The 25,523-nt window shown below is 39.0% G+C and overlaps 1 protein-coding gene across 1 annotated transcript in view; it reads right to left on the bottom strand.

The window, feature by feature from the left end:
- The window catches only part of LOC118822341 (sodium-dependent lysophosphatidylcholine symporter 1-like), a 29,291-nt gene extending 14,325 nt beyond the window's left edge, over positions 1–14,966 (bottom strand). Inside the window, exons 1-6 of the mRNA XM_036591318.1 lie at positions 14,659–14,966; positions 11,513–11,632; positions 8,375–8,499; positions 6,233–6,365; positions 3,215–3,293; positions 1,703–1,887 (exon numbers count right to left, since the gene is read on the bottom strand). Coding sequence (XP_036447211.1) covers positions 1,703–1,887; positions 3,215–3,293; positions 6,233–6,365; positions 8,375–8,499; positions 11,513–11,632; positions 14,659–14,727 — 711 coding nt within the window. The 5' untranslated portion in view covers positions 14,728–14,966. The remainder of the gene's footprint in view (positions 1–1,702; positions 1,888–3,214; positions 3,294–6,232; positions 6,366–8,374; positions 8,500–11,512; positions 11,633–14,658) is intronic.
- Positions 14,967–25,523: the final 10,557 nt, after the last annotated feature.

The following is a 25,523-nucleotide window of genomic DNA, read 5'->3' as shown; positions in this document are numbered from 1 at the left end:
GCTAAAGAGATGCTAAACACTTTTATTTTTTAGTTGAATAAATATTAAAATAAAGAATACTCAAATCTAATATTGCATGTCATTTTACCCTCAGAACTCGAGTTGTTATTAGAGCTGCTGCAATCAAGACATTTTAGCAGACAATTAATGGTAACAGAAATAATTGTAATTAATGATTTGCCTTTTTTTTGTTTACTGTATGAAGCTAGACTTGTACTAACTTTAAATACCATCCTAAAGTGGCCCAACAAGATGAATAGCTTATTTACTTAAATGTCTGCAGTGTGTAGAGAAAAAGTTTGATTTTTTCTTAAGAATATAAGCAAAAAAACACTCATTCTGTCAGCATACATACTGAAAAAGGTTAGCATTCGCTACGTAGCTAACACAAACATTACTCAGTGCTGCCCTCTAAAGGTTTTCATGTGTAACTAGAAGTTAGACTTTTTTTATTTTCATGAGTTTTAAGAGTTTTCATGTGTCTCTTTCATTTCATTTACTACTTTCATTTACACTTATTTGCCTCAACCCAAAAAAAAAACCCAGTTTACATGTTATTTGATGCAGCGTAATGTGACTGTGAAATGTAACGACTGTGGGAAACAACTGCTGTCTGCTTAAATAATTGTGATCATCTCAAGTAACTGTGTTCATTTCTAAGAACTGAGATTGGGCGATTATGTAATAACTGTGACAGGACTAGTAGTTTTTGTCATTTTGCTACACTATTTAAGTTTGATTACATGTGAGGAATTATCCAATTATGTATTGATTTATATGTATATTCAGTTTGTGTTCTGCATCAATAGAGTCAAGTCTGTATTTTTGACTTTTTTCAGAAGTTTGTTTTGATGACAAAAATATTTTAAAATGGCAGAAAAATGTTTTAATGGTTTTAAAAATGAGAGAATATTAATTTGTCAATAATTTTAATATCCATGCAAGGTAGAATTAATCAGGTTCTTTCCCATTTCGTATGAATTAATATTCTGTGCTGGTTCATGATCTGAGGCTTTATTTACACATGCAGCAGTGAGTTGTCCCAAGTTCAGTTTTAAGGATAAAAAAGTGGACTTTGATTTTTATTGTACTGAGACACACACTAACACACCACCACCACGTCAGTGTCACTGCAGTGCTGAGAATGATCCACCACCCAAATAGTACCTGCTCTGTGAGGGTCCATGGGGGTGACCACTGAAGAACAGGGTAAAAGGGGGCTAACAAAGTATGCAGAGAAACAGATGGACTACAGTCTGTAACTGTAGAACTACAAAGTGCACCTATATAGTAAGTGGAGCTGATAAAATGGACAATGAGCGTAGAAACAAGGACATAATGTTATGCCTGATCGGTGTTTATCCTCCTATTGAGGAACTTCTACAGCAGTTTAGCCCCGTCCATTCACGCCAAAGTTATGAAGAGTGTTTGAACTTGGACTGCTTTTAGAATGAGGCAACCAATCAGAACAGAGGTAATTTACATATATCTTAATGGTTTTCATTACATAAAACCACACACGTAAGTGGAGCTCAGGGTGGAAAAACTATAATAATGTATTATATGTGCCCTTTAATAACTGCAGGGTTTCTCTGAGACTAATGTGGCTGACACTGTCAAGTGCAAGGCATTACTAAGAAAAGGCACATGTGCATGTTTACTGTCGATACTGTATGCGGGGGGGTAGTTCTTCAAGCCTCACCGTGTTCTGTAGAGTGTCAGAGAGAGGAGAGGTGAAGTTCACCAGTGCGGCTGAGTGATTTCCAGAGAATGCTTCACTACCATTAAGCTGGCTGCAATCGTGCACTCTCTTAGCGTGATAGACCCCCACAATCTGACCCTGAATGGCAGCTCCCAGCAACGTCGCAAACATCTCCATCCCCATCCCTGAGGAGGAAGAGCAGACAAAGAAGAACAGAGAGATCAAATTTGTTTGAAGAGAAAAGACAACTGTGCCAATATGACCATATCAAATGACCCAATTCCCTCCAGCAGCACAGCAGAGACAGACTGGAGTCAGGAAATCATCTGTTCCTGACTGATAAAGAGCTGAGGTTTTATACAGGTGTGGTCATCCAGGGAAAACAGTACACTTTTACGACTACAACTATTATCAGCACTGCTGTAAACTACTAATCCCACAGCTCCACAATTAAACTACTACTAACCGTTTTTTAATATGTTCTTAATACAAGTTTCAAGTTTATAGTGGCCATACTGTTACACCAGTACAAGCTTCCTACTGCTGCACTGGTATCATGACTGCATTAGCATATGTATTAGATCAGGCTGCTATTACTTTTACATAATCTGCATTTTGTATCCTGTTCATCAGTCAGTGAATTGTCCTTGAACTGTTGTGTCAGCTGAACAATTCACCACAGAAGTCATTTCCTCTACTGTCCAGGAAACAGGCCTTGAGCTATATCCCAACTCCTCAGTTGCTCTTTACTCCCTATTTCCTCCTTGGGCACTTTCTGAATAGTTTCAGGCTGGTATCAATTTTTTTTTCTTTCCAAACAGATAATGGGCTGGAGATTTATAGAGGTGTGGCCATATTTATCTTTCCAGGGAAATAAAAAAATCCACCGCTGTCAGTACTACCTGCTACTACTCCCCTAACTCATCAAACTAATGGATTTACAGTACAGTACGATGCAAAAATGTGAACATCTCTGGTCTAATTACACATTTTGTTGATTTTCTAAGTGAAGAATAACTTAACACATCCTCTACAGGGAACAAACTTTTAAATATGCCATTATTCTGTGAATTTTAGAGTTTCACATATTGTGAAGAATAAAGCATGAAATATAAAGTGCCATAACTTTTGCACAGGCCACATTTTATGTTTTATTTTCAAAATGTATTTACTTATTTCAAAACATGTACTTTTGCATATAATTGTATATGCTATTATTCATCTTATCACTACTCATTTCAAGTGTGCAGTAATACTAGTACTCTATTACAATACTTCTATAATAGATCTACTGTGTCTGCATTACATGGGTGTATAAAACCAGACTATTATTACTATTTACTTATTCTTATCTAAAAAGCCCATTGTTTAGACTCGTATACATGTGATACACAACATCAAAAGTGCTTTATTTGACCCTCTTTTGTCCATGTTATTCACTATATACTGAAATTACAACATCATACAAATTAAAGACTAAGAAAAATAATGGTTGTTGGTCTTGTATCTTACTGTAGCCTGTGGCTGAGTCTCTATCTCTGTCATCTCCTCCCAAAAACATGTTCAGGGAGGAGTAAGGCACATGGTAGCACTGAGAAAAAAGGGAAAAATAACAGATTAAGTGAATAATAGTGGCAGTATGCCATCACCTTCATGTTTTATTAACTTAGTAGCTACACCCACTGGCCATTTTATCAGGTACACCTGATATAGATGTAATATGTAGGTTTACAGTTCATCTATCACCCCCTTTACCCTGTCATGGAACGGAAAGGGACCCCTTACTTGGGTAGTGTACCATTCTCAGCTTCTCAGCACAGCAGTGATAACAAAGTGCATGGTAGTGTGTTGTGTTGGTATGTCAGTTGCAGCAGCATAGCTGTTATTTTCTTTCTGTACCAGCACAACAGACACTACCACTATCAACAGTGATACCAACATAATAGAGATGAGAATCAAACAATATCTGGTCCTAAGGTGGTCCCTTTCCTTTGATAAACAAGGTATAGAAGGGCTGATAATGCACAATAAGTACCTATATAAAAGGTGTCCCTGATAAAATGTCAGTGAATGCAGGGACAAATAAGGTAGATGTAAAACTGGCAACTCAAATACAGATCAAAAACAGTAAGGTCAAGTGTAACCGCAGCCACAGAATATGCAGTAGTTACTATAATAACAATTCCAGCCACTCTGCAGAAGCTAAACAAGCTGTATGCTTGAAGCAGGGCTTTAAGTAAACCTTTTGAGCAGGTAGCACTGGTGCTATAAAAGATGCAAGCACAAATTACACTTTTTAAGTACTGAGATAAGTGGAACAGATCACAAGATCCCCAGTCATTCAGCTTCCCTAGACAGGGACACTGTTAGCACTCAAATAGGGTTTTTCAGTATCACTGAACGTGAGGAAACCGGCACCAGTGCACATATGGTTGAAGTCAAAGACCACAAGATATTAACGAAACATGTTAAACAAAATACTTTATCACCTAAAGATAAGGCTCAATTGAATATGCGATTTTAATTCTGTTAATTCTACAAATGGTAAATAGGCTAAAGGTATCAAAGGCAGGATAAAGTGACGTCTTTGGGATGACTTTTTTTTTTTTTAGCCGGCATAAAGTAAAATATTTATTCTTTGCTGGCTTTACATTCAGTGCCCTCAACAAATGTTGGCGTCCCTGGTAACCCTGAGTAAAATGAGCTGGAAAAATATCTTAATTATAGATTCTTTTTGATCATTCATTCAAAATATTAGCAAAAATCAAACCTTTACTTGAGGCATAATGAGTGAAAGAAAAAACCAAGTCTTGTCATGAAAAAACATTTTTCTTATATCTACACAATTACTATTATTGGCATGCCTAGAAATTCGTAAGAGTGAAATCTAACTTTCCATTCATATTTTATGTTTTATAAGGTTGCCTGAAAGATTAGGAACACGTCAATGGTCAGCCATGACTTCCTGTTACACTGTGGAATATATATGAGGTGAAACACAGGCCAAGTTCCCTCAGTCATCCATCACTATGAGAAAGACCAGAGAATACAGCAGTGATGTAGGACAAAAGTTTGATGGGCTGCACAAATCAGGAAATGGCTACAAGAAAACACTTAAACAGTTGAAAATGCCCCTTTTCGACATGCAGGGCAGTAATTAAGAAGCTTAAAATGACTGGAGATGTTAAGAACCTACCAGAAAGAGGATATATGTCTACACTGACCCCACATACAGTGAAGAGGATAGTTTGAGGGGACAAAAAATCCCCGAGGATCACAGATGGGAAATTGAAGACATTAGTCAGGTCTTGGGATCACAATGTATCTCAAACTACAACCGACACCACCTATATAACCACAAGTTGGTTGAGGAGGCTGCCAAAAGAAAGCCTCTACTGTCAAGGACCAACAAACTTAAGCTCCTACAGTCTGCCAAATGTCATTGGGGGTTTCAGTGGGAGCATGTTCTGTGGTCAGATGAGACCAAAATAGAGGTTTCTGGCAACAAACACCAGAGATGCGTGTGGTGTGGTCCCAAACATAGCCATGCAGAAAAGTACCTCATCCCCACTGTGAAGTATGGTGGTAAATCTGTGATACTGTGGGGCTGTTTTTCTTTCAAAGGCCCTGGAAAATTTATTCAGGAATTCATGGTATCACAGACTCCATCAAGTACAAGCGGAAATAAAATTAAAATCTGACTGCCTCAGCTAGGACTCTTAAACAGGGCCAAAGTTTGGGTCTTCCAGCAAGACAGTGATCCAAAGCGCACCTCAAAATAAACATAAAAATGATTTACTGACCACAGAATTAAGGTTTTACTATAGTCACCCCAGTCCCCTGACCTAAACCCCATAGAAAACCTGTGTGATGAGCTGAAGAGGAGAGTCCACAGTGTGGACCTCAGAATCTGAAGGTTCTGAAGAGGTTCTGTATGGAGGAATGGTCTCAGATCCTCTGCAATACATTCTCCAGTAACACCATGCATTAAAGCAGAAGACTCAGAGCTGTTATATTTGCAAGGGAGGCAACACAAAGTACTAAGTGGAGTGACAATAATTGTGGCCCACACAGATTTGAGAAAAATATTATATATTAAATAAGATTTAGTTTTTTTTCAATCATTGTGTTTTAAAAAATGCTTAGATTTTGTTAATATTTAAAGATCAAACGACTAAGCAATAATGAATTTTTTTTTTCAGCCTGTTTGGCTCATGTTTACTACGGGTGCCAATATTTCTGGAGAGCACTGATAATACAGTGATATTACAGCCTCAAACTGAACAACTCTTTGGACATAGTGAAGCCCTTTGTTTACAAACACTTGGATTCATTCTGTAGTGACAAATTACCTAATGGACTACAACTACCATAAACACTAGAACTTACATTGTACAGACATAACCAAGAAAAAAAAGGCAGCATCTTCTATTGACTCAAGTCCATTTGTTACTACACCTATGCCCAGGTAAGCCCTGAGAAGCAGTGCAGCAGCTGTGGTAATGTGGGTGATAGTGATAGAGGTCTTACACTCATTAAAGTGTCAAAGAGACAGATCCATATGAAGTACCAACAGAAGCTGGAGGCAGCAGACATGGTGTCCTGAGGGGTGTACCACATCATGATGTAGGAGACCACTCCCACAGGCATGCTGTACACAATCCTGGGAGGAGAGAGAATAACATGTATAACATGGAAGTAATGGCATTATATAATCAAGAAGTACATTAAATGAATGGGAGAATGGGTGCATTTAAAAGGTGTGGCTAATGTTCAAAATATCACCTTTTTCAGTTTCTGTCCCTTCAGCAATACAACTCACCATCACATTCACGGCTTTATGTGGCGATTTACAGCAGTAAAATTAAGAAACTATGCAGGATTCTGGATCTCCATGACCATAATTGATCACCACTGCTTTAGCCTTAGCCTGAAACAGTGTACAGTACTGCGCAAAAGTCACAGACTACCCTTCCGTTTATTCAACTTCCAGTCAAGACGGTCATTAAGAACAGGTTCTCCATTTTTCAGTGTCAGTAAAAAGGACATGAAACATATATTTAACAGGAAATTATGCAAAACCCTCAAACACTACAATATCAAACCTATTCGTACTTACAGCAAATACCCAAATAAACACAAGCTGCCTTGAAGATTTCTTTTAAGATAATCTACTTGCATAAGGAATATGTGAAAAAACAGGGTTTTAAAAACTGAAGTTCAAAAAATAATTAAAAGATATAGAGAAAAATTAGACTCCTAACAACTGTGTATCTGGTAGACTTGTTAAGTTCTACTGTCACCATCAGATAAACAGCACTTAAAGCTTTCATCTTTGAGAGAGAGGAGAAAATCAAGCTGCTTCAGATCTGAAAACAACCACAGCTGTTTCTGTCCATCCTTCCACTGTGAGGAGACATCTCAGCGCTATGGGTCTGAAAGGATGTGAACTGTCAAGAAGGCATTACTGAGAAAAGGAAACAGACAAAAAAAGGAAGAAAACTTGCACAAAAACACCAAAACTGGGCATCTGAGATATTGAGTAACATTTTATGGACTGATGCGTCTGAACTTGAGGTCTTTGGAGGTAAGGGAAGGTAGTATGTACATCACTGAAGTAATAAAAGACTCTTCAACCATGTGTACAACCATCAGTCAAGCACAGTGGAGGACCAGTGCGTTATGACAACATCTGGTGCTGGTGATTTGTTTTGAAGGGATCATAAATGCTGATAAGTACAAACACATTTTTATACATCATGCAATACTCCCATATTTGACTGGGAAGATCAAGAAGCTCTTAACAAACAAAGAAGCTGCTGGTGTTCTCAGAACAATAGACTGGCCGCTCCACAGTCCAGACCTCAATATTATTGAATGTGTTTAGGATCACTTGGAAAAAGAAAATGCAACCAGCTTCTAAGACTGAACTTTAGAAGTGTGGAAAAATATACTGAAAGCAAGGCTCCTCAAAGAACGGAAGTTGTATCAAAGGCAGAAGGTGGACACATTAATTGCTAAAAAATGTTTGTATTATATTAGTTGTTGAGGTTTCTGTGTAACTGTTAACCCTTGTGTGGTGTTGATGTGTTTGTTACTCAGTGGTCTGGTGGACCCACCACATTTTTGTGTTTTTTGAATCAATACAGCCATAACAATTTATGTAAAAATACCAGATGTTTAAAATATCACAAGTGGTCAGCATAGGGTTCTCCTTTAGCAGCTGTAGCCAGTCAGCAGCCTGTCCATGTTGTCCACCCTCACACACACACACACACACACAGACACACACACAGCAGGCCATGTAGGAGGAGACCAGAGTGAAGGACACACCACCTCCACACTTTTACTCCCCGCGGGTTCACCCAACACCACATGGGGGTGAACAGAGTGAAGACACTGAAAATGGGTTATTTTATATGTTCTTCACAGAAAATGAGCAAAGGCCAAGAAATCTGAGGTTGAAATAATAATAAATCACATCATCAGATAAGCATTAAAACGGGTCCCACAGACCCCAACACCACACAAGGGTTAAATATGTTTCCTGCTTTTGTCCTGATGTTGAAAAAAGTGAACTTAACTTTAAATAAGACTTGCTGACTTTTGCACAGTACTGTACATCATCCCTCTCACGCCAAACTGCACGTCTTATATCCTGCTTTTTCTTACCACGGAATGAGTTTGCCAAAGCGGGTGCGGCCACTCTTGCTAACAGCATAGCCCACCAGAGGGTCAGTAATGGCATCCCAGGCCCGCCCAAGGAAAAGGATCACGGATACATAAAAGGGCTTCATCTGAAACAAATGAACTTTTAAAAGACTGAAGAAACAACATGTTTACCAACTGAATATAAAAACAGTACTACGTTTTTTACCCCAAGCTTTCTTCCTGTAAAGATATGCTCGAGGGAATTAATTACAATTAATATATTTTTTGCGGCATCCACGTCACACAGCACTGAAAACCTTTCCACTAAAAGGAAAACAGATGCAAATATGCACAGTAAGATGCACGCAGGGCATCAAAGACCGGCCCATGCAGGAGCCTGTTGCTTCCTTTTGATGTAATCAGGTTTACATGTTAGCTTTGTGCACAGAGAGATGCCCCCACAGATACGTTCAGGGTACCGCACAGGCTTGTAGAAAGACCTTATATTAGAAAGAATAATTAAGGCTGCGGCAAATGCAATCAGTCACATATCTGAAATCAACTTAACACACTTCCTCAACGGACAACACAATAACATTGTACAAACGATACTCCTAAACAAGCAATCATTTGCTTAATGGTACGCTATTTCCTGTTGCATGTTTTGCCAGGATCCATTGAAAAACTTCCGGGGGGTTCATTAGGTTCTTACAAGCTAATTTTATGTTGCATATCTTGCTTTTTACATCTATGGTTGTTCAACACAGACACTCATTTTGATGACTTGGCCTGCATTGTGAAACTGATTATAGCTGCAGTTTCTGCAAAAGGGTTACAAAGGAAGTTAAGACGGCTGACAAGAACAACTTAAGGCATCTGTTTTGAAATGACAAAGAATAATGACACGGCTGTGCAATGTTCCGTTTCGTTCTTTTTCTTCCTTCCCTTTGTGTCAGGACAAATGTTACTCACGTTGTACTGGATATGGTGAAAACTGAACATCGTGAACCAAGGAATATTGTGAAAACCATTTGATGACGTCCTACTTTTGTCAGACTTTTTGGGGTATAGGCCCCAGTCATCAGAGTTTTTGGGGTATAGGCCCCAGTCGTTTAGCTCTGTATTGCACATTTTACAATAGAGACACTTAAAATTAATTTTAGAAATGCCTAATTAAAATTAGAAATGCCTAAGATAAATTAAAGTAAGTAAAGGCTGTAGACTGAACTAAATGAATCCTTCTACTTGCTGACGTGAGAGACAAAGTGTTAACAAGAGAGGATGCAAAAATTATTAGGATGCAAATCAATTTCCATATGCATCCCTCAGGGAAGGTTTCCTTAATTCTAGCTCGAACGCATTTCCTTCCTCTACAGTAAACAAAGACCCGGTGACGCTTTCAAATTGAACCCCATGATTCTGATAAATGGTGTCCAACTAGAATGATTAACATATTCAAATCACGTGGTTGTTATGCTGACGTTTTCCGTAAACAGTTTCTGGGGAATTGGAGTGAGCATTCGTCAGAGTGTTTGTGTGTGTGCCTGATGACCAAACGGAAGACATAGCAACCTGAGGCTGCGCAGAATATAAATAAAAATAGAATCCAATGATCTGCAAATCATTTGAACCATATTTTTAAAGGAAAATACTACAAAGACAAAATATCAAATGTTGAAATTGAGAAATGTTATTATTTTTTGAAAAATATATGCCCATTTTGAATTTGATGCTAACAACACGTTCCAAAAAAGCTGGGATGGGGCATGTTTACCACTGTGTTTCATCACCTCTTCTTTTAACAGCACTCTGTAAGAGTTTGGGAACTGAGGAGACACTGCTGTAGTTTTAAAAGGTCAAATGTTTTCCCATTCTTGCTTAACAGTTCAGGGTCTCCTTTATCGTATTTTTCATTTCATAATGCACCAAATGTTAGCAGGTCTGGATTGAAGGCAGGTCAGTTTAGCACCCGGACTCTTTTAATACGGAGCCATGCTGTTGTTATACATGCAGAATGTAGTTTGACATTGTCTTGCTGAAATAATCAAGGCCTTCCCTGAAAAAGGCATCATCTGGACGGCATCAGATGTTGCCAAAACATGTATAGATCGTTCAGCATTAATGGTGCTTTCACAGATGTGCACGTCACCCATGCCATGTGCACTAATGCTCCCCTATACCGTCATGAATACTGGCTTTTGAACTGTGCACTGATAACAAGCTGAGTGGTCTTTAACCTGGAGGACACAGTGTCCATGGTTTCCAAAAAGAATTTCAAATGTTGATTCATCAGACCACAGGACACTTTTCCACTTCCCCTCAGTCCATTTTAAATGAGCTCGGGCCCAGAGAAAGTGGCAGCGTTTCTGGATCCCGTAAATATATGTTTTCTTCTTTGTGTTTTAGAGTTTTAACTTGCATTTGTAGATGCAGTGATGAACTGTTTCACAGACAGTGTTTTTCAGAAGTGTTTCTGAGCCCATGCAGTCATTTCTATTACAGAATCACGTCACGGCCAGCAAATACTGGTTTTTAGTCTTGCCCCTTGCATACAGAGATTTCTCCAGATTCTCTGAATCTTTTAATGTTATTATGATATTATTAGATGATGAAAAGCAAATGTTCTTTGCTACTTTATGTTGAGAAACATTATTTTTGAATTGTTGCACTATTTGATCATGCAGTCTTTCACAGAGTGGTGAACCCTCCCCATCTTTACTTCTGAAAGACTCCGCCTCTCTGAGATGCTCTTTTTATATCCAATCATGTTACTGACCCGTTGCCAATTAACCACCAGGTGTTTTTTTAGCATTACACAACTGTGCCAGCCTTTTGTTGCCCCCGTCCCAACTTTTTTGGAACGTGTTGTTAGCATCAAATTCAAAATGAGCATATATTTTTCAAAAAACAATAAAATTTCTCAGTTTTAACATTTCATTTCATTTTATGTTGTCTTTGTACTATTTTCAATGAAATATATGGTTTAAATGATATGCACTTCATTGCATTTAGTTTTTATTTACATTTTGCATCCCAACTTTTTTGGAAATGGGGTTGTATTATTATGCTGTTAAACATAAAAGAATAACAATCAGCAAGATGATAAAAAAATTGGGAAGCATCACAAAACCCTCTCCATAAAGCATATTCCTTTGTTACCTGCACAACATCCAGTAAGAAGATGGGCATAAAAAAGGCCTTGGCATTTGATGTCATTTGATAGGGCATTCCACCGACAGCGTAGCATAGTTTCTTCAACAGTGGGATGCCTGGGCCTTTCTGTAAAAGAAAAAAAAAAAACATCTGCATTGAAGAACCACATCTGGTTTTAATCATCATCTTTCTACTGTCCTTTTCACAATAAAACACCCTCAGGCCAACATTCAACTATGTTCAACATAAGGTTTTATATAATGGCTAGGTAATAGCATATGTTACGTAGTGTTCAAGTATTTCATAACAGAGTTGGGTGGAAGTTATTTTTAATCAGTTCCATACACTTGTAATAGTGTGGTTTTAATGGATGTGTGCTTTGCCTGACTGTTTTTAAATGGTGTTTGTACTCAGGAGTGGAAAGGAATCTGTTTCCATGTTTACTCAGATTTTATGGGTTTTATCTACATGTATATTGTGTTCTGTTGGCCTGAACTCCTTCATATCTTTCACTTTCCAGCTCTATTACTTTATTTTCAGACCAAAATGTAGCATTATCAAGCACAACTGTGCCATTTTGATGTAACTGATGGTTTTCTTCTGGTTTTGACCAGAAACTTTTCAACCCTACTGAAGCTGGTATCTACTTCTATGTGGGACAGCATTTCACTGGAGAGACAATATTAGTCTTGGAATGTGGTTTAGGCTACTCTACTCATCCTCTGGGCTGGCAGCTGACCATTTCAAGCTGCCAGTTGACTCCCACTGACTCCGAAAGTGTTTGGCTACGTTTTTTCCAAGTAAAGGCACACAGACTGAAATTACTGAAATACCTTAATTCGTTTGTCAACCTCTAATCACGTAACCAATAAAAACCTGTTCTGTGCAGTTTACGCAATCATGTCCTCACTTTGCATGTGCACGTACGGAATGTACCATAAGCATATCTTCATTCAACACGTGCCTGTCAGATGTAGATGTTAGATGTAGATGTACTTCATGTGTTTCATAAACATAAATCTATCCAGGCCCAATCCCATCTCTTATTTTTACCCGTACCCTTATTTTTGAGTGTCATCTTGCCCCTTGGAACCGAGTTAAAATATTGCCTTACGAAATGGGACCCTCAAATAAAAAGAGCATCACTTCATTAACAGCTACTAGCGCTGCTCTGTAGGCGACTCTGCCAGTCTGCAGTGACAGCAGAGAAGGGAAAAGTTCAGCTCCTCACTGCTGGGCTTTAGTTACATTTAGGGCATCATATGCCTTCAAAGAGGGGGGCAATTATTTATTATCACCCACCACTAATTCTTCAGTGATATGAAGATGAAGTCAGATATTCACCAGCTTCTTCTTCGAATTTTCCAAGTTCCACCTTAAATGGTGCAGCAGTTCTGAAGTCTGAGGCACCAGAATGTAACTGCTGCACCATTTAAGGTGGAACTTGAAAAATTAGCTAGCTAGCTACAGAGACATTAGCATACTACTAGCGATTTTTAATGCTTGTTATGAAGAAAAGGTTAAACTGAGATAATACAATCATTATTGTACATTTTTATCAGAGAAAATTCTCACATTTGTGATTTTCTTTGGTCTCTTGTTCAGCCATCTTGCCAGTTTGTCTTTTTTTTCTTAAAACACTCCGTTTGGAATCGCTGAAAAACCTCAGTTTGGAGGGCCATGTAGCCCCAACACTTCGCCCTACCCCTCTATCTCAACAAACATCTGGACACCCTACCCCTAGATATGAACACGCAAAACGGAGGGCTAAGGGCTGAGTGGTGGGGCAAGGGGTGAAATGGGATTGGGCCTTTGTCTCTGGTGAGTAGTCAGTTTGGTTGTAACAATATAACTTAAACTGCTGTTAAGACAGTTATTATTCTCATAGTTGACATAAGACTACGTACCCTTGAGAAATCTTTTAGAAAGAGTTTTTTGTACATCTCAGCTTGTGATTATTATAATTATGTCAATTATGTCAAAATTCATGAGTTAACCCTTGTGTGGTGTTGATGTGTTTGTTACTCAGTGGTCTGCTGGACCCACTGCATTACTGTTTTTTTAGTCAATACAGCCATAACAATTCATGTAAAATATCAGATGTTTAAAATATCATGAGTGGTCAGCGTAGGTTTCTACTTTACCAGCTGTAGCCAGTCAGCAGCCTGTCCATGTTGTCCACCCTTACACACACACACACACACACACACATATATATATATATATATATATATTTATATATATATATATATATATATATACAAACACATACACACACACACTAACAGCAGGCCATGTAGGAGGAGAACCGAGTGAAGGACACAGCACCTCCTCACTTTTATTCACCCAACACCACATGTGTAATATAGATGTGTGGGGGGTGAACAGAGTGAAGACAGTGAAAATGTTTTATATGTTCTTCACAGAAAATGAGCAAAGACCAAGAAATCTGAGGTTGAAATAATAAGAAATCGCACATTTTTTTCTTTTGGTAAACATTGAAAATGGGTTCCACAGACCGTAAAACAACGTAGTAGTTACTTCAACTTAAAAGCTCATGTTTCTGCAACAGTATAGTTTGTCATTATATATATATATATATATATATATATATATACATACATACATATATATATATATATATATATATATATATATATATATATATGTTGTTAAACTTGTTCAATTCCATGTATACTTTCAAGCAACTTGAAAAACTGGCTTTCTAATCTTCATTCGTCTGAGGAAACAAGTTACCTCAGAAAGTTTGAGTAATCGGCACTTGTTCAGGGTTTACTGCGTACTCTACAGCTTCCACCTCTCACTTTTCAACGCTTTATTTTCAGAAAAGTGGAGGAAAAGTACAGAAAAGTAGTACATAAATGGAAGAGCGGCTCCTGATAACTGCTGATGCGCTGAGTGTACTGAGAAGTGCCGTTACAGTTAAGTACAGTTCTGTAATAAACTCAGTATGTGAGGAGTTTTTCCACCTCATACAGCACTCTGCCCTCCTCTCACTCTGCACACCCAGTTCATGGATGATGAATCCAGTCTTATAGCTCAGTGGTTTGTCAGTGTTCCCACACAAAATGTGCACCGCGCTGGCCTCAGACTTTAATCCCTGTAACCGTTCAGTGAAGTGAAGTGAGTACCTGTCGCTTGTCTTCTATGTTAGCGCACGAAGCCTCCTTCAGCTGTGCATCTCCAGAGTCTTGAGTCATGTTGTCCTCAGTTCTCCTCACACCAGCTCTCAGACCCGGACACGGTAAAGTTAACAGCGAGGTGTCGTGGAAACCGCCAGCTCTACTGAATGTAACTGTTTATCTGAAGTACTGAGGGTCCAGTAAGCTGTCCGGGAGCTCAGGTCTGCGGATATTACAGGTCTCAGATGAAAACATCCCTTCGAGCTCCATGTGATGCGGCTGAAACTTTGAGCCCCGTCACGGCGGTGTTGTGATTTGATTGGCTACAACAATATACACCCTCTGCGAAAGACTGCCGCTTCTTTCTCTGGACGCTGGCAGACAGCCACTGCCGTACAAAGAGGCTTGTGATCCTGTTTTGTGTTTTTTTTCTACTGGCATTTGGATTAATATAGATAAATTATTCTCTTTTAACAGACAGAAATCCCCACTGATCTCCACCAATCTGGGGACATGTGGTCCCCACAAAGAGCTGAATACCATCTATCTGTCTATCTATATACCTATCTATCTATCTGTCTGTCTGTCTGTCTATCTATCTGTCTATCTGTCTGTCTGTCTGCCTATCTGTCTGTCCGTCTGTCTATCTATCTATCTATCTATCTATCTATCTATCTATCTATCTATATTTCTGTCTGTCTCTGTCTATCTATCTATCTATCTATCTGTCTGTCTGTCTATCTATCTATCTATCTGCCTATCTGTCTATCTATCTGTCTGTCTATCTGTCTGTCTGTCTGTCTATCTGTCTGTCTGTCTATCTATCTATCTGTCTGTCTGTCTATCTATCTATCTATCTGTCTGTCTGTCTGTCTGTCTATCTATCTGTCTGTCTGTCTGTCTGCCTATCTATCTATCTATCTATCTATCTATCTATCTGTCTATCTGTCTGTCTGTTTATCTGCATATCTGTCTGTCTGTCTGTCTGTCTATCTATCTATCTATCTGTCTATCTGTCTGTCTGTCTGTCTATCTATCTATCTATCTATCTGTCTGTCTGTCTGTCTATCTATCTGTCTGTCTGTCTGTCTATCTGTCTGTCTGTCTGTCTATCTGTCTGTCTGTCTCTCTGTCTGTCTGTCTGCCTATCTGTCTGTCTGTCTATCTATCTATCTATCTATCTATCTATCTATCTGTCTGTCTGTCTGTCTGTCTGTCTGTCTGTCTATCTATCTGCCTATCTATCTATCTTCATTCTGTTTCCAGTGGATTGTGCGTCATTGCTCTCTGTAAAAAATCAAATCAAATCAAATCAAATCAAATCAGATTTATTGTCACATCACAAGAGTACAGGGACACAGGTGAGTGAAAAACTTGAGTGCGAGTTCCACAAATTATGCAGAGAACAGTATTTACACATAGATAAACAAAACTATAGAAACATAATAATTGCACAAACTTTTTTTGTTTACTCATTTGTTAAAATTACTAATAAATCTATTAACACACTACTTCTTGTGTAATCCTTAGATAGTTAGTTAAATCTAGTAATGATCAGTTAATGTGTTTAAGTCCAACAGACTGAAGAGTCTTGTGCCCAAAAACCTTCGCAGCATTCTGAACGATTTTGTCAGTTTCTGTTAATTAACTCTTGTTTTTGTACTTTATTAATGTAATTCTCTTTGTAAAATGATATTTTTTGCTTCATAATATACTCTCACGTTAAATGTAAAGTTTGGATGCTTTTCATATGTTGTTACTCTCACCAGGATGGTGTATTTGTGCTTAGGTGTGCCAGTCCAGCCTGGAGCCATATATATATATACACTGAATGGCGAATGTGCCGTTAGCAATTAGAGTCCTCAGTAAAGCGCGATCGATCATAGTCTCATCTAACCTGTTTATTTATTACAGTACAAAATAGACTATTTGATATAATGTACTTCTGTGAATTAATGTGAACACACTACACAAGGAAGAGCATTTGATTCAGGTTAACCTCACTAATTTAAGAGTAAGCAAGACCTGAAAAAGTAGAGAACTGCCAGCTCAGTGGAAACTGATTGTGATTATTGGACAGTTTGAGTTAACGTGCTTGAAACTGTTTACAGATCAGATAGATAGATAGATAGATAGATAGATAGATAGATAGATAGATAGATAGATAGATAGATAGAAACGTTATTGATCTCCATGGGAAAATTTGGGGGCAATAGTATCAAAAGAACATGATGCCTTATAAACACACATAGGGCAAAAACATCACTGCACAAACAAGACAAAGTACAAAAGACAACATTAACTGAAAATCAAACAAGCTCGAGCTGTACACCATCCAGCGCGTTCAGTGTACAAGAGTAGGAAGAAAGAAACATTTTAAACAAATTAAACATTCACATGGTCTAATTCATTGTACTCCAAGGAAGCACCACAACAGTGGCAAACGTTGCTCAGGTTGGCAGGACACATGGGTTACTCATCTGTGGTACCAGCAATAAGCAGTTTGACCATTAACGGCTACTGTAGAAAGGAAAAACAAAGTCAATCAGAGTGGTTTGATGTGACGAGTCCAAATTGTGCTCAGCGGTGGGGATAAGAACAAGGCGTCTGAAGAGTTGAATGCTTCTAAAAGCTCCCCCACAGAAAGTTATTACATGAATTGAATATATATACATACACACACTGTGTGGACATCCATCCACATCTACAGGCATTAATATGGAGTTGGTCCCCTCTTTGTAGCTATAACAGCTTCCACTCTTCTGAGAAGGCTTTCTACGAGATTTTGGAGTGTGTCTGTGGGAATTGTCATGAGGTCAGGCACTGAGGTTGGACAAGAGGGCCAGGCTTGCAATCTCTATTCTAGTTCATCTCAAAGGAGTTCAATGGGGTTCAGGTCAGGGCTCTGTGGAGGCCAGTCAAGTTCTTCCACACCAAACTCACCCATCCATGCCTTTATGGAGCTGGCTTTGTGCACCGAGGTCATTATGTCTTGGTCTGCTGAAGTATTAAGATTTCCTTTCACTGGAACTTAGGGGTCTAGGCCAGCCCCTGAAAAACAACCCCATTGCATTATCTCTCCTCCACCAAAATTTACAGCTGGCACAGTGCAGTCAGGCAGGTAACGTTCTCCTGGCATTCACAAAACCCAGACTCGTCCATCAGGCAGCCAGATACACAAGCATGATTCGTCACTCCACAGAATACGTTTCCACTGCTCCAGAGTCCAGTGGCAGCTTTGCACCACTCCATTCGAGACTTGGCGTTGTGCATGGTGATGTAAGGCTTGCATGCAGCTGCTCGGCCATGGAAACTCATGCCATGAAGCTCCCAGCACTTTTTTTGTGCTTATGTTAATGCCATAAGAGGTTTGGACTCTGCAGTTACTGAGTCAGCAGAATCTCAATAATACCACTCACAGCTGATTATGGAAAATCTAGGAGGGAAGAAATTTTGCGACCCGACTTGTTGCAATGGTGATATTCTATTACAGTACCACGCTCAAATTCACTGAGCTCTTTAGAACGACCCGTTATTTCACAAATGTTTGTAAAGGCAGACTGCATGGCTAGGTGCTTGATTTTGTACACCTGTGGCAATGAGACTGAATGAAGCACCTGAATTCAATGATTAAGAGGTGTGTCCCAATACTTTTGTCCATATAGTTTATATATATATATATATATATATATATATATATATATATACACACACACACACACATGTCCCCTGGTTTCTACACATTTCAGACTGAATTATGCAGAAATTTTAAGAAATCTGTATTCATTGTATTACACTTGTTACAAGAAGTGGTGTGGACACGTATTATGTTACAGCGTCTTGGTGAACAAAGAAACACAGTGTAGAGGCAAACCAGACGGCTGGGCTGTGGTGATGGTCTACTCATGCAAAGTCTCTGAGTTTGACAGTCATCCACTAGCAACTTAGTTGGGTGGTTAAAACGAGAAACCAAAGTTGGTTTCCACATTTTGCAAACAAATGACGTGCACAAGTAGACCATCACCACACTGCAGCTGTCTGGTTTGCCTCTTCATTAGTAAGAAAACTGTGTTGCCCTACACGTCATGGCGCCACTAGGAACTCCAGCTTCTCTCCCCGCAAAAAAAAAAAGAAAAGAAAATAACAATTCTCTTAAAGTGACAGTACCTCATTTATACTGAACATGAAACACCACAATGGACTCATAGAAGAAACACATTTATATATTCACTTGAATGTTAGAAACACACTAGAGCTATAATAATCAAAACCAAAATATTTTAAACACAGCTGTCAACTACATAACTGGCAAGTTAACAACTAAAAATCACAGCACTGACCAGTCCAGTACTCAGCCCACACAGGACTCCACAGGACTGCAACAGCAGCAACAGCACTTCTCTCAGCTGCCCTTCACTTTCCACACCATCCACTGCCCCATTGATGCTGGCGAGGGTGCTGCTCGTGCGCACAGAAGCCCTGGCTCTCAGCCTTGGCTCTGCCTCTCGTGATTGACCTGACCTGGACGTTGGTCACCTTCCTCCCATCTGATCCACCCCCTCAGTGTGTGTGAGCATGCCTGGTCGTAGTAAGGATACTGATGAGCCTGTATCGACAAGCCCGTATCGACGAGCACGATGAGCCGACTGCTGTTTATGCTGCGCTTGGCCTATTGAGTGTTTTTGAACCACCTCCGCCGTTGAGCTTCACTGCACTGTCCCAGCCACCGTGGTCTTCCTCGCTGTCCACCTTGAAGTTCTTCAAAACACCATTGCAATCCCTGCTGCAGTGGTGCACTACCCCACCTTCTGACACCAAATTTAGCATCTTGGTGAAGAAGGAGACATGGGAGACGCCCTGATTTCTGCTACAAAAAAAGTTCTTTATTAACACCAGCAGAAAGTACACATACACAGTCACTGGAATTAGTGTAATAGCACTCGAGTCTGAGACCGGTCTCGGGTAAAGTGGACTTGTTGTCGAGACCAGCTGAGTGCGATACCTCCGTCTGAGGTAACTGGAAAATGAATTATTATTGAACATGGACAAAACCAGAATAAATAGAATAAAACAGTCCACAGAATAAATACAGGGGTTCCCAAACCTTTGCATCTCATGGCCCACACAAACGACCACAAAAGCTTCCAATCAGATTTTTTTTTCTGACTCACATAATGAAAATGCTGATTTGTCAGCTACCAAGTGCTGGATGTCAGGTTGAATAGAGGAAAGCTGCAAACGGAGTTCAGGATCAGATCCAGGGATTTAGATATCTACACCACAAAGTGACGGTGTCAGTTGTTGGGTTTCAAAGCTTCATTTGGAAAGACCCCTGAGCAAACTGCACAGAGCTGTAGTTACTTGTTTTCACTTTTCACGCATGTAGAGCCCAGAGCTATGTGTTCACCACTGTATTTGCTTTATTTTGGTTATGCTTGTACTAAAAATACAAACATAACTAGAACAATCAGTGAGCTCAGTGTAAACATAAAAGTTTTGTTTTTGTAACCCACAATATTGATCATATTTATAATTACATTTGATTAAATTTATGTATTGTAACATTTTTTTTTTCATTTAAAAATAAAAACTGCAGCACCACCACGGTCCACCGGAGGGCTGCAGCCCACAAGTTGAAAACCACTATTGTACATGTTTAAATAAAAAATGTTGGCTGAGGATCTAATTGATCATATATGACTGATTATTTGTTTGTGGATGTGTACTGATGTTCCAAAATTCAAACATCCCTGAAAGCAGATCAGAAGTTATTTTTACTATGTTTTCATTTAATAATAACAGTGGATGTAGTTTAGTTTCTGTTCTTTTGACTTTTGTGGTGATTCTGAATAAGTTAAGAGAAGAAAGTTACAGAGATTAATGTCACCATTGCTTCCAGTTACAGTGCAAAGTTTGCCTATAAGACTATGATTTTTTTTTGGCTTTATATTATTTATTATTACATTACACAAAATGTTATACACCAATCAGGCATAACATTATGACCACCTCCTTGTTTCTATGCTCATTGTCCATTTTATCAGCTCCACTTACTATATAGGTGCACTTTGTAGTTCTACAGTTACAGACTGTAGTCCATCTGTTTCTCTGATACTTTGTTAGCCCCCTTTTACCCTGTTCTTCAGTGGTCAGGACCCCCATGGACCCTCACAGAGCAGGTACTATTTGGGTGGTGGATCATTTTCAGCACTGCAGTAACACTGACGTGGTGGTGGTGTGTTAGTGTGTGTTGTGCTAGTACGAGTGGATCAGACACAGCAGTGCTGCTGGAGTTTTTAAACACTGTGTCCACACGCTGTCCACTCTATTAGACACTCCTACCTTTTCAGTCCACCTTGTAGATGTAAAGTCAGACACGATAGCTCATCTGCTGCTGCACAGTTTGTGTTGGTCATTCTCCAGTCCTTCATCAGTGGTCACAGGACGCTGCCCACAGGACGCTGTTGGCTGGATATTTTAGGTTGGTGGACTATTCTCAGTCCAGCAGAGACACTGAGGTATATAATGTATATTTAATCACAATGAATGTGCAGTTTACTACAAACAAACATAAAACGAACATGTATATATAATTCTGGTCTCAGCCTTGACTCAGACTCGACTATTAAAAGTCTTGGTCTAGAATTGGACTCGATGTGTCCCGGTCCCGGTCTCAGTCTTGACCACAACGCTAACTACAGTAGAAGGTGGACACTCCTAACCATATGCTTCCTCTCTATGGTTGAGATACACTACATACCTCACAGCCCAGCACAAAATAACACAATAAATACATTTACACACCTTCAACTCATGAATCAGTCCAAACAGCATAAACAACAACATCCATTGATGGAAGGAGGTGGGTTGTGCAGCGCAGCTCTGCATTCCACGCCTCTACCGGACACTGCAAACCGGAGCAAGTGGCCATCAAAGAAAGTATTAACTAATGACAAACAGTCCTTTGCTCTCCAGATGAGGACAGGGTTGAGGTCATGCCTATCAGCCGAACCACTGTTTTAATGGCTTCTCTTTTCTGAGTGTCTTTGATCCCCAATAGATTGCAGGCTTTTCTGAGAACTACCAGCCCTCGGCGGCCTACTTTTGTAGGTACACCCTGTGTACTACAGTCTCTCTTGCGTTAACATTCTTGGCTCTGTTCGTCCTATTGACCAGCTTTCTCAGCAAGTGGACATCTCAAGCATGTTTTCTGGATGTGGGATTATGTTTACAGTATCAAGATCCACAAAGTAAAAATTATCCCCAGGATTTTGTTCCAAGGAAGTCTGGCTTCTGTATTTTTTTTTTTTCCAATTTTACCCCCAATTTAGCCTTATTCAATTCCACTCACGGATTAGGAACCCCCAATCACACGCAGTGGTGGACAGTGACTAAGTAAATGTAATTCATTACTGTACTTAAGTAGTTCTTTCATGTATCTGTACTGAAGTATTTCCATTTTGGGTGACTTTTTATTTTCACTCCACTACATTTCAAAGTCAAATATCATACTTTTTACTCCGCTACATTTTGCAAAATCTGTCATTCCTTTTGGTTAATGTGTGTATAGAAATGTAACATGTCAAAACAAAAGAAGCGCAAAGCAAGAACTCCAATCAGGGCACAGCGCACACTTTGTTTTGAGCTTGTTTTGACCTGTTGGACATACCGACCCAGGGCAAGCATACGGTTCAACGTCAGTGCAGCAGCGTAAAATTTTGGGAGTGCCTATTCAACATAAATGATGGAAGAAACTCTTGACTCTAACCTAACTTTGTGTAAATAGACCACAATATAGAAATATGTACACACATGCAGTTGTGACTGATGTGTTTCTTTTTTCTGAATTTATACAAACACTATTTCATTTTATAGTAAATTTGTTTTTGCTAGTTTATGTTTATGAACAGAGACCTACAGATGCAGTTTAGTAAAGGAAAACTCATTTGTGAATCTGTGATTAAAGCAAGTTAAACTGAAACTTTGCTTGTTTGCAAAAAGTTATTTCAGAGCCACTCAGTTCTACCTAATGGAAATTATTTGCCTTCAGTGTTTTGTGCTTATGATAATTTTAATAGATATCAGTGACTAATTAATGACATTCTATTAAAAGACTGGTTTACCAAGAGTGACACTGGAGTGTTTTCACCTAAAATGAGTTAATGTAAGAGTCTTGTTACAATAATGGTAAAAGGACATCAGAGTCATAATAATCTTTTAGTACTTTTACTTTTAATACTTAATACAATACTTTTGTACTTTTACTCAAGTGGAGGTCTAAAGGGAGGAACTTCTACTTTTACTGGAGTAATATTTTACCTTGGGTATCTCTACTTTAACTCAAGGACATGGTTTGTGCACTTCGTCCACCACTGATCACACGATACTACTAGCACTAGGAGAGCGAAGGCTAGCACAAGCGCTTGAATCCAGCCACTACATCTTTTTGAACTGCCGCTCACCTCACACAACATCGTTGGACAGCTGAACACACTTCTCAGTTCTATTATGTCAGCTAACAGATGTCTGTGCTGGCTAGCATCGCACTGAGTGAAGGGGAAAGGGATGGCAATCCTACCTACCCAGAGAGAGCGAGGCCAATTGTGCTCTCTTGGACTCTAAGCCATGGATGACTGCGTCACTGGGGATCAAACAAGTGATGGTAAGGCCAACTTAGATAGTTGCGCCACTCAGGAGCCATCTGGCTTCTGTGTTTACCTCAAAACAGCAACAGAGATGTCCAGACAGTTGAAACCAAATTGTGTGGAGAATTTTTACTTTCTGTGCCCAAATCAACCAACGATGAAACTATAAATGCTTTACTAAGACAATAGAGCTGGCCGAAGTTATTATTTTATGGGAGAGCTGTTATTGTGTGTTTCAGTAGTGAAGACATGGTGGTTGTAAAGGCATATAATGAATGATGTGAAGGAAACTGTCAACAAATGTAAAATAGGATTCCTAGCAGCCTATTATTGTTATTGGGCTGCAAAGATACACCGTCTGCTTTCAATTAGTGACACTTGATTAAATCCAGCATTGCCTATGTAAGTGAAGAGATCAGAGAAGAACTGGGGAAAATGCCTATACAACAGCATAGAGATGACATACTGGGTCAAACTCGAGGGTGGCAGGGAGTAGAACACGCAACCTCCTAAGGGAGTATAGACTAGCTGAGAGGGGTGTAACAGTTTATACAAAATTCCTAATTTGGTTCAGGTTCAAGTAGCTTTTAGCTAAGGCTTATTACATACTAAGGCTTATTATTCAGTTACTACAGGGACCTCAGTGCAAACTGGTTGAGTTATTCTTAGGTTATAGAAGCGTGTAATAAAACATTGGGCCCACAGGTGGACCCTGGCCATTTAAGGGGTTGACATATTAGCTCAGGTACAAGTTTTCAATGAGGTTAAAATGAAGTTGTTAGAGCAGAAAGAACACTAAACTGTGTAATATGGGAGTTCACAAGTTCACAATGGTTTCAAGTTAAGTGACTGAATGTGGGCCCACATTTCAGTTCTTCACTACAACATATTAGATTCAAAGTAGTTAATGAATAATGTATGGTTGTTACTGAATAGCGTTAATAAGTCAATGGTAAATTTTGCAGTTAATACAGTTAACTAGGTCACAGCTAATTACCTTATTTAGAGGACGAACTGTTCTAAACAAAGGTCAAACCCATCATTGCTACTTTCTCAGTAGCTCACTCACCTGGACCAGCACCGATTCCATTTGCAGTGAGGGCCACACCTCCACTGGTGGCTAAGTCTGCATTCCATACACTAGAAGAGCCAACAGCAGAGAACAACTTTACAAGTGAAGAAACATTCTGGTTATTATAATATATTACATCTTTATTAAAACCACCACCCTTGTAGCTGCACCCTGCTTGTGTACTGTTGGAGACAGTAAATTATTTCTAATAAAATTCTAATTTGTTTGAGGTGCCCTGCCCGAAAAATCAGCATGGACTAGCACAGCTGGTCACCAACAAAACCGACATATGTTATGTTTTGGATGCCGGTATGACCATGACCAGCTTTTCCAGCACCAGACCATCATAAGCCAGCTTAGACCAGCTTAAATGAAAGGAAAATAAAAATGAAAATGAAAATCATGCTGGTCTTTGCTCTTTTTTCTGCAAGGTGATGTCTTGATTTAATATTCAATACCTAATGTAAATACATTGTTTCCACCCAAACTCACACTGCTGTAAAATCATACCTCTCTATCCTACATTCATGTTCCCATCCAATTTCTGTGCAAATGGCAAGTAATTAAATGACAATACATTAATAAATGTTGTGTTTTTAGATGTTTTCCTCACTTTTAACAATACAAATACTTTACATAATGATGTAAATTCCTGCAAAATAACACTTGTTATTTAAGTTTTGGTTTATTTATAAAAAAAAAGTTTTAAATCTTTATTTAATGTATTTTGCAGCCATCCTAACTTCCCCATAAACTACTGATAAGGACACTCCTTCTTTGTTTCATTTATTTTACTATTGTTGTTTTCTATTGTATTTATGTTCCACCTGCACCGTTATGAGATCACGTTTCTCTGCCATACAAAGCGTTTTGAGAGCTTTCCGTTTAGAGTGGCTGTAGTCTTTTCTGGACATCTCTCTCTGTAAGGCTTTTTAAAAACTCCCTTGTCATCTCCTCAGTTCAGACTTCTCCACCACATTGTTTGTGTTTGTTGTAAGAGGCACGTGAGTGAAATCTGTCACGTGACACTAAGTTTATGCATAAATGCATTCATTTTCTAAAATAAAAAAGTTTAGAATGTAGGTTTTCGCAGTATTTCAGGTGTCGATAAAGAATTTTTCAGCCATATCACCACATTCACCACAATATTCAGTGCC

Source organism: Colossoma macropomum, unplaced genomic scaffold, assembly GCF_904425465.1.
Source record: "Colossoma macropomum unplaced genomic scaffold, Colossoma_macropomum, whole genome shotgun sequence".
Lineage (NCBI taxonomy): Eukaryota > Metazoa > Chordata > Actinopteri > Characiformes > Serrasalmidae > Colossoma > Colossoma macropomum.
This window is presented reverse-complemented; position numbering and strand designations above follow the sequence as displayed.